Source organism: Mytilus edulis, chromosome 8 (genome assembly GCF_963676685.1).
Source record: "Mytilus edulis chromosome 8, xbMytEdul2.2, whole genome shotgun sequence".
NCBI lineage: Eukaryota > Metazoa > Mollusca > Bivalvia > Mytilida > Mytilidae > Mytilus > Mytilus edulis.
In genome coordinates, this window is record NC_092351.1 from 50,914,340 (window position 1) to 50,923,951 (window position 9,612).

General features: G+C 32.8%; 1 protein-coding gene across 1 annotated transcript; it reads right to left on the reverse strand.

Annotated features, from left to right (window-relative positions):
- Positions 1-801: 801 nt before the first annotated feature.
- On the reverse strand, positions 802-9,612 carry LOC139487038 (uncharacterized). Its single transcript, XM_071272055.1, has 6 exons — positions 9,405-9,612; positions 7,432-7,478; positions 4,999-5,107; positions 2,452-2,498; positions 1,758-1,808; positions 802-1,123 (listed from the first exon to the last, which is right to left on the reverse strand). The coding sequence occupies exons 1-6, from the start codon at positions 9,512-9,514 to the stop codon at positions 879-881; spliced, it is 609 nt and encodes a 202-aa protein (XP_071128156.1). The 5' UTR covers positions 9,515-9,612; the 3' UTR covers positions 802-878.

The following is a 9,612-nucleotide window of genomic DNA, read 5'->3' on the forward strand; positions in this document are numbered from 1 at the left end:
TTTTATTTTGTTGTGTTCATTGTAAATTTTGCTAGCTTGGTTCTATATATTTACAACTGTTACAATAGATCATTGAGAAATTAGAGCTCAAGATATTGTTAAGACGCCTGTATTTTCCTCTGAGTTCAGTATGTTTGTGTTTTTACATATGTTTTCCTTGGCTGTTGTTGTCATCTCAATGATATCAGTTTGACCCTTTCCCATCATTTTCATTTTTTTTATTATCAATTTTTATGAAGCCCATTGCATTAATTCTTTTGTATGGCACACTTTCTAAACTGGAAAGACAGAAGTGAAGTATGTGTGTTTTTATTTTTGTGTTTGAATAAAGCGTTCATGGAATGGCAATAATGTTTAAAGGCTTTACGTTAAGAAAGATTTTTGATTCTTAAAAGGTTTGAGGGTTGAAATCTCATGAACATTTTTAATCCCGCCACAATTTTGCGCCTGTCCCCAGTCAGGAGCCTCTGGCCTTTGTTAGTCTTGTATGTTTATTAATTTTTAGTTTCTTGTGTATAATTCGGAGTTAAGTATGAGGTCCATAATTACTGTACTAGTATACATATTTTTAAGGGACAAGCTGAAGGACGCCTCCGGGTGCGAGATGTTCTTGCTACATTGAAGACCCATTGATGGCCTTCGGCTGTTGTCTGCTCTATGGTCGGGTTGTTGTCACTTTGACAAATTCCCCATTTCCTTTTTCAATTTTAATGAACAATGTATTATGATTTAGTACTAGATTTATTAAAAATCTCAAATTTCATTTTGAAATTTTGCAAAAGACAAAAAGACAATGTTTGATTAAACTAAAATGTAATGAAGTACTAATCAGGTGGCTGAAGTTTCATCTTCAAAAAGCTGCACGAAGGCAAAAATTGTTATTCACCAACAAAATTAATCATGTATTTCTCATCTATTTCATCATATAAGCTCTCTGCCACCTTTTTATTGTGTCCATTATGGGATGTCGATTGTTTCATTTTGTGAATCAGGTGTTTCACTGACTTATTTCCGGATTGGTTGGTGCAAATTGCCTCTCTCTTCTTAACAATAAGACCGCAAACAACAACCAGAACGCTAACAACTGCAACACATGTCATGTAGATGACAACATCACCACCATCTAGAAATTTATGATATGCAAATTAAATACATGTTCTAGTATACAAACTGCAAATAGTCAAGACATTTAGACAGTATACAATAGTTAGTTTAAAACACCGTTCTATATGTAAAATGTTTTCGAAACATATAGCTATGTTTAGCAATACATTAATTGAAACATTATAGATAAGTTAATGTTTTTTTAACTCAAGTTGATTTACCATGTCTGCATGCGTTTGGATGAACTGAAGGAAGTCTAGTTTTTTAAGAGACTGTTTGTGTCCCTTTCCCTTTATTTCATGACATCTTAATAATATAAATGTACATTGTAGCATACATTGTACGTGAAGAATTGAAGATTTTAGATTGAGACAACTGAAGGATTGTGACTACGGACACCTTCTTCAAACATTTTTTTTATTGAACTAATTTTCAAATACATTTGCAATGATAAGCATTTCAACATATCATACTTACAAAACATCACATGCCTGCATTATTTTCTTTAATTTTGTATATGCAATGTAATTAATTCGGAATGCACATTTTGTGTCGTGTAAACGAAGGCCACTAGCATCTTTGATGTATTCAATTGCAGTTAATATCTCAAAAATGTTGAAAGAAATATACTAAATAAATATACAAGCGCTTACTTGATGTAGTAGGTTGATTTTGAGAGTTGTTTTTACTTGCGTTTTTCTTTTCTGAAAGAAAAGTAAGAAGTCCCATCTTTACAAGTAAAACATTGAGTTGGGGAAATTGTCTGTAAGGAGGATCTGCACGGGACAATGCTTTCTGCGTAAATAAAGCATACTCCGTCTTGCAAACGACAGATTTTGAAATTCCGTTTCTTTAAAAACAATAATTTAAAAAAATGTGTTTTTTACGGTGTCGAAATCCACATATATAAAAATGCACATGTACTAGTAATTTGTGGGTCCTTTATAGCTTGTTGTTCTGTGAGAGTCACGGCTCTGTGTTGAAGGCCGTACCCTGACCTAAAATGGTTTACATTTATAAAATGTTATTTTGATTGGGAGTAGTTTGTCGCATTTTTGCGCCTGTGAATCAGTTGTTTCGACAGGATAACCTTAGGTTTAAAAAAAAAATCAGAGATAAGAAGGGTACATTAAAAACTAAAACTTTAAGAAGATGGACAGCAACATTGCAAAAATGAAAGATAAAAATGTCAATAATACACTACATCTAAAACTATATATTTCGCAACACGAAATCCTAAATATATAAGAGGGATGAAACTGTAATATTTGAAGAATTAAAAAGGCAATAGTATCAGTTGGTTTCTCTTTTCTACATAATCTGGAAGTAATAATATACACTACCCACCTTTCGTGCTTGCGTCAACAGAGATGCACCCTTTAATGTGATCGCACCTATAGTAATAATTACATTAGATGTAAGTTTCATTATAATACGCTATTCTGATTGGCTAACATGTTATTCCGTAAACAATTGCATCAGACAATAACATTTATCATGCATGATGACACGAGGTCCCACAAAAAAGTGCACAGGTGAATTAAATAAAAATGGATAAAAATCGTGTTTTCACGATTTTAGCTAAAAAAATGTAATTATAAGTATTGAATACTTCTTTTTGAAACTTTATAGGGTTGTAAAAGCGTTGACCGTGCGTACATTTTTAGAATGAAGCGCTTCCGCGCTTCATACAAAATGTACTTCGGTCAACGCTTTTACCACCCAATAAATTTACAAAAAGACGCATTCAATTCTTAATTAAAACAAATATGTAAATCAAATATGATTCTCTAGACTTTATATCACATCTTGATTTGAACACCTCTGGTGGATATTTAAGACAAAACGCGTTTTTAGCGCTCTCAACTGTTGGAAAACGAAAAAAAACAAAACAAACAAACGACACACAATTTTCATGCAATACAATGTATACGTACTCCCATACATTTAGTTATGTTACTCATATGCATAGTCATTTTGTTTATTTTCTTTTGTAACTTTTTCTTACATCGGACTCGGACGTCTCTTAAACTGAGTTTTACTATGCGTATTGTTGTGCGTTTGGTTTTTTCTACAATGGCTAGAGGCATAGGGGGAGGTTAAGATGTAAAAAAAAAATGTTTAGCGACGCCGAATATTTGCGCCTTTCCCGAGTCAGGAGCATCTTGCCTTTGTAAGTCTTGTATGATTTTTAATTTTAGTTTCTTGTGTAAAATTCGGAGTTAAGTATGACGTCCCTTATCACTGAACTAGTATACGTATTTGTTTAGGAGCCAGCTGAAAGGAGCCTCCGAGTGCGAGAGTTTCTCGCTGCCTTGAAGACCCGTTGGTGGCCTTTGCAAATTGACTGTTGTCTGCTTTATGGTCGGTTTGTTGTCTCTTTGACACATTCCTCATTTCCATTCTCAGTTTTACACCTAATTAGACAAAGTAAAAAGATATAACGTACAAGTATATCAACTCGTTAAACTTCTATAGTTCAACATGTACATGTTTACCATGTGTAAAAGCATATTAATACCCCCATTTCCGGCACTTCCATTATATCTATATAATAGCAATCTGAATAATTAATTATAATCTGAACTGCGCATGTAACTTTTCAAAAAACACTGGACAACGAGGCATAGCAAAGAAGGTGTTTGTCTTCACATGGTGCGTGTATACAATGTACATGCAGATAGACGATAGTGATGCTATAATTATGTTTTAATATTTTGTAAATACATAAGATGTATGTTTTATTATAATACGTTATCTGATTGGGTAACTGCACATCACGTGTTATTCCTTAAGCAATTGCATTACACAATAAAAATTATCATTCATGATAACACGAGGTCCCAAAATAAAGTGCACAGGTGAATTACATAACAAAAATGATAAAATTCGTGTTTTCATGAGCCTAGTAACTAAAAAATGTAATTCAAAGTATTGAATGCTTCGTTTTGTAACTTCATAGGGATGTAAAAGCGTTGATCGTGCGCACATTTTTAGAATGAAGCGCTTCTGAGCTTCATACAAAATGTACTTCGGTCAACGCTTTTACACCCCAATGAATTTACAAAAATAAGCATTCAATTCTTAAATGAAGATGTGCATGTATCTTTCATGGCATTCGCGTGTCAGATGCAGAGAGGTTTTGTTTGCATGTATCCAATACAATGCATGATCTGCATTATAACATAATTCTCAAAATAACGTTCAAAATTATAATTTCATATGCAGCGACTTCAGGGACAGCAGTCGAACATTGACGAGATTAATAGTCATTAGACTGCAGTTTACAAATGTAAAAACTCTCTCTAAAAAAGTTCTTAATTCCGAATCCTTGATCTCGTTCAGTTTTCGTGAATTTCAAACAGACAGTAATTGATGTGCACTTATCTTATAGTATTATGCCATACACACATACATTCACACAATACATTTCACATGTCACGTTACGTCAGTGGAAAATGTGACATGTGTTTGGCCTAATGATATTTTCATTTCCATGTATGAAATTAGTTTGAAATTAAACGAATATTGCAAAAGCAGTGGCGGATCCAGAGGGGGGGTTCCGGGGGTCCGCACCCCCCCTTTATTTTGGCCGATCAATGCATTTGAATCGGGACATATGTTTTGCACCCCCCTGCACCCCCCCTTTGCCCTGGGCTAGCACCCCCCCTTTCGAAAATTCCTGCATCCGCCACTGAAAAGAATTAGGAAAATCCCAATAATATGAATGTCACTTGTAATATAGATCTAGTTGAAATCAGAAGCTTTTGAAGATAATTTTTAAAAGAGAAGTACTAAATTCATCTCGACATCATAATAAAACAAAATTCAAAATGGATATATATTTACATTGTATACAAATATATCTTGTATTGAAGGCATATTTGTGCTCACCTTTCAGTGTTGTTGCATTTGCAATTATTTACACATTTTTTACCATACTTTCCAGTAGTACACGGTTTGCATTCTGAATCAGTTTTAGAATTGTAGCCTTCAAGACATGCTATTAAAAAAGAAATATACGAAAAAGTTAAGTTAAATATTATTTGCGAATTATCGAAAAAACGAAAAAAAATGCATATACATTTTAGCATTACCTAGTTTAAATTCTCATTTCATCTTGTCCTGAGATACTTGTTGCATAAATCTCGTTTCTTAATAATGAACATAATAAAAGGCCAATCGATGTTAATGGTAACAGTGTTCATAATTCTTACAAATGTCGGATTTGTTTTTCCAACTTGATTTCTTTTTAATAAACGACTTTTTGAGGAGGGTCATGGCTCAACTTTGTTTTTTCGTCGATTTGCAAAAAATACAGTTATAACTGTATAATGTTTTCGGTATGACATAGCAGCCGCACAAATTTCGTATTACTGCAATGTCGAAGTAATTACTGAAAGAAAAGTCCCAAGCAATGTATCAAGTATTGGATGGCATGATTTCTTAACGACAAGTAAATCTTTTAGCTGTCTTCTTAGACTTACATGTATATGTGCAGCACGAGCCTAGCCATGTAATATTACAAATAAATAACACTGTTCATAAAAATAATAAATGTATTAAATTAATTTTTAAAATTTCACTCACAATTTTGATTAAAATTACTAATTCTAAAAATCTAGATGACACATATTTTTAATCGTATCGGTTTATTCAATACAATTAGTTTTAAATAAAGGCTGAGATTAGTACATGTAGTATACAAATGTTCAAAACTCATAAATCGATAGAAAAAGAAAAAAAAAACGGGTCACAAACTAAAACTGAGGGGAACGCATTAAATATAAGAGACGAACGACGACACAACATTAAAATGTAACACACACAGAAACGAACTTAGCATTTAATTTAGATAAAATCCGATTAGAATAACAAATATAACATCAAAACTAAATACATGAATTTGGGATAGAAAAGTACCGCGACACGTCTTAAAATAATATGAAGTCACACTCAAATATAAAAAGAACCAAACGACAAAAACACACACAACGATAATGAAATTAACGGTACTAATTTTCTTGCACCAGATGCGCATTTCGACAATAATGTCTCTTCAGTGATGCTCGTGGCCAAAATATTTGAAATCCAAAGCTTAAATAGAAGATGAAGACCTATAATCCAAAAGGTCAAAAAGTATAGCCAAATCCGTGAAAGGAATTAGAGCTTTGCATGAGGGAGATACATTCCTTAATTTATAATAATTTCTAATATTTTGTAACAGCAAATTTTAATAACACAAAAAAATCCGTATTTTCATGCCATTACCGCAAGTACTGGCTACTGGGCTGGTGATACCATCGGGGACTAATAGTCCACCAGCAGAGGCATCGACCCAGTGGTAGTAATAAATTAACTGTACCAATTTTCTTGTGGCCAAAATATTTGAAATCCAAAGCTTATATAAAAGACGAAGACGTATAATCATAAAGGTCCAAAAAGTATAGCCAAATCCGTGAAAGGAATCAGAGCTTTGCATGAGGGAGATACATTCCTTAATTTATAATTATTTCTAATATTTTGTAACAACAAATTTTAATAACACAAAAAATCCGTATTGTCATGCCAGTACCGAAGTACTAGCTACTGGGTTGGTGATACCCTCGGGGACTAATAGTCCACCAGCATAGGCACAATGTTACATACACACAGAAACGAACTAAAATATAACAATGACCATATTACGGACTTGGTACAGGACATTTTTTTTTAAAAGAAAACAATGGTGGGTTGAACCTGATATTGTGGCATGCCAAATTAAACCTCCCTCTTTTATGGTTACGACACAACATTACAGGACTAAAATACACATTAATAGGAAAACATATTGGACAAAGAATCGCACGAATAATAGCTAACAAAAGACACTAGGTTTAAAACTTATTATCTCAGAAGTGCGTTTCTTCCACACAAGACTTACTAGTGACCCCCAGATATACAAGTAGGAAAGCCAAAACAAGTACAAAATTGAACAGCACTGAGGACCAAAAGTTCAAAATGCCAAATACGGCTAGGATTTCTGCTTGGGATATCATAAGAACATCCTTATTATTTAGATTAATGTATACGTTTGCAAACAGTAAACTTTATAAAATTACTATATAAAAGATATAGTACATGATAAAACTGAAGTTTGAAGTATTAACTAATTACCTGAAGTAACCCGGATACATTACATAAACAAACACAGAAAATAGACACACCGAGTTAGTTAAGGCCTCAACGCAAAAACTGTCGTAACATTTGAAATTGTAAAAATGTACAAAAAAATGAAGTCACATTTGAATTTCTAAAACAGCACACAAAAAAGATACTTATACATACGTTTGCATGTTCCATTTCTTAACTCGAAAGCTGAACAGCAAACTTTCCTACAAGGTAAATCATCATGTATGTATAAGCCGTAACACCCAATGCATGGATGCCCAAATTAAAGTACATTTTATACAGAAAATAGAATTTATAAGTTACGTAAGAGGAAACCTTATCACAACACATTATTTTGTTTCCAATAAAAAAAGGATACGTTGTTGAGAAGAAACTATTAAACTTCAAAAGCGTGTTTCGTCAAATTGTACAAGCAACTAGAGCGTAATGAGCTCAATATTTTATATCAATAAAAGTCAAAGATTCTATTAGATTATATTATTTCCGAAAAAGAGTAAAGTAAACATCCTGCAGATATCATATATATCTGTACAAATACACATAATGCACATACATATCACACAAGATTTGAATAATTTGCATTTTATCTAAAACTAACGATGCAAGAATGCGTCCATGAAAGAAAAAAATATGTTGTCCCTCGAGATACTGTGTCGTTCTCTCAAGATGCTATGTCGTTCCCACATGATAGTTATCTCGTTCCTTCAAAATGTTATTTCGTTCCATCAAGATGCTATGTCGTTTCCACAAGATAGTTATCTCGTTTTCACAAGATAGTTATATCGTTCGCCCAAGATGCAATGGTACATGTATGTCGTTACCACGAGATAGTTATCTCGTTCCCTGTTGATACTATGACGTTTCCTCAAGATGTTGTGATGTTCCTTTGAATAGTTATCTCGTTCCAACAAGATACTATGCCGTTCTATCAAACTATTATGCCATTCCCTCAAGGAAATTATCTCGTTCCCACAAGATACTATGTCGTTCTATCAAACTATTATGCCATTCCCTCAAGGAAATTATCTCGTTCCCACAAGATACTATGTCGTTCTATCAAACTATTATGCCATTCCCTCAAGGAAATTATCTCGTTCCCACAGGATACTATGTCGTTCTATCAAACTATTATGCCATTCCCTCAAGGAAATTATCTCGTTCCCACAAGATACAATGTCGTTCCCTTAAGATAGTTATATCGTTTCAATAGCATAGCTATAAAATTGTATTGATATATTATTCGAATTTTATTGCTATGTCGTTGGAAAGACATGATATCTTGAGGGAATGATATAACTATCTTGAAGGGACAACATAATATCATGAGGGATTAACATAGTATCTTGAAGGAACGAGATAATTATCTTGTGGAAACGACATAGCATCTTGACGGAACGACATAGCATCTTGAGGGAACAATATAACTATATTGTGGAAACGACAGAACATATTGAGGGAACGACATAGTATCTTGAAGGAATAACATATATTTTTATCATATCCGCATTCTGTAATTATCATATTATTTTTACGGTAATATTGTTTAGTATATCCTTGTCTTCACTTTTTGTAAAACATCTTACATTTTTTTTTATATTCTCGAAGTTTAATATAAAAAAAAATCTAACAGAACCCATAACCATAGGCGTAAAAAAATAGTTCATAACAAAAAATATTGAACTTGAAGCAAAATCAAAACAGCGAAGTCCATAACTAAAACTTAAAACAAAAACTCAAAACAAAAAAACACAAGTGCAACCAATCAACGATACATGTGAAAAATTGCGATTACCATATTCCTGACTTGGTACAGACATTTGCCGTATAATGTTTGGATAAACCTGATTTGAACAGAGAATTCACATGATTCATAACGTTCATATATTGATATAATGCAGTGCGCAGATGACAAAACAAATATTGAATTGTTGCATAAAGTATTGAAAAATCAACTAGATATGATGTAATTGTTTTTACTTATTTTGTGTTGTTAAATTTAAATTAATACAAAAAAAAAACAATGACCATCTTTTCACTGATTCGACAAAAGGTGCATGCAATTAACGAATGATATTTCATGACTAAACAGAGTTTAAAACGATCAAGATACTAGTACATAGGTATACTACCTTTTGTTTATGGAGCAAATTCCATACTGATTGGCATTGCAGTGATCTGTTAAAATAAGGCACGCAGCTACCAGGAAAGTAGTCCAACATATTATTTCTGAAACTTTCATTCTGTTCTAGATATCAATCACTAATGAGGAAATATGTGTTGTTTTTAACACAAAAATACAATATCTGTAAATCTTAGTTTAATTTCAATATTGAAGGT

What these genes read in the sequence shown, in the direction of transcription:
- LOC139487038 (XM_071272055.1), bottom strand. Translation starts at nt 9,514, where the DNA reads ATGAAAGTTTCAGAAATAATATGTTGGACTACTTTCCTGGTAGCTGCG. An exon ending in AAATGCAACAACACTGAAAG is followed by an intron (nt 2,499 to 4,998) that starts GTGAGCACAAAT and finishes TTATTACTATAG; the next exon opens with GTGCGATCACATTAAAGGGT. An exon ending in TGTTGACGCAAGCACGAAAG is followed by an intron (nt 1,809 to 2,451) that starts GTGGGTAGTGTA and finishes CTTTTCTTTCAG; the next exon opens with AAAAGAAAAACGCAAGTAAA.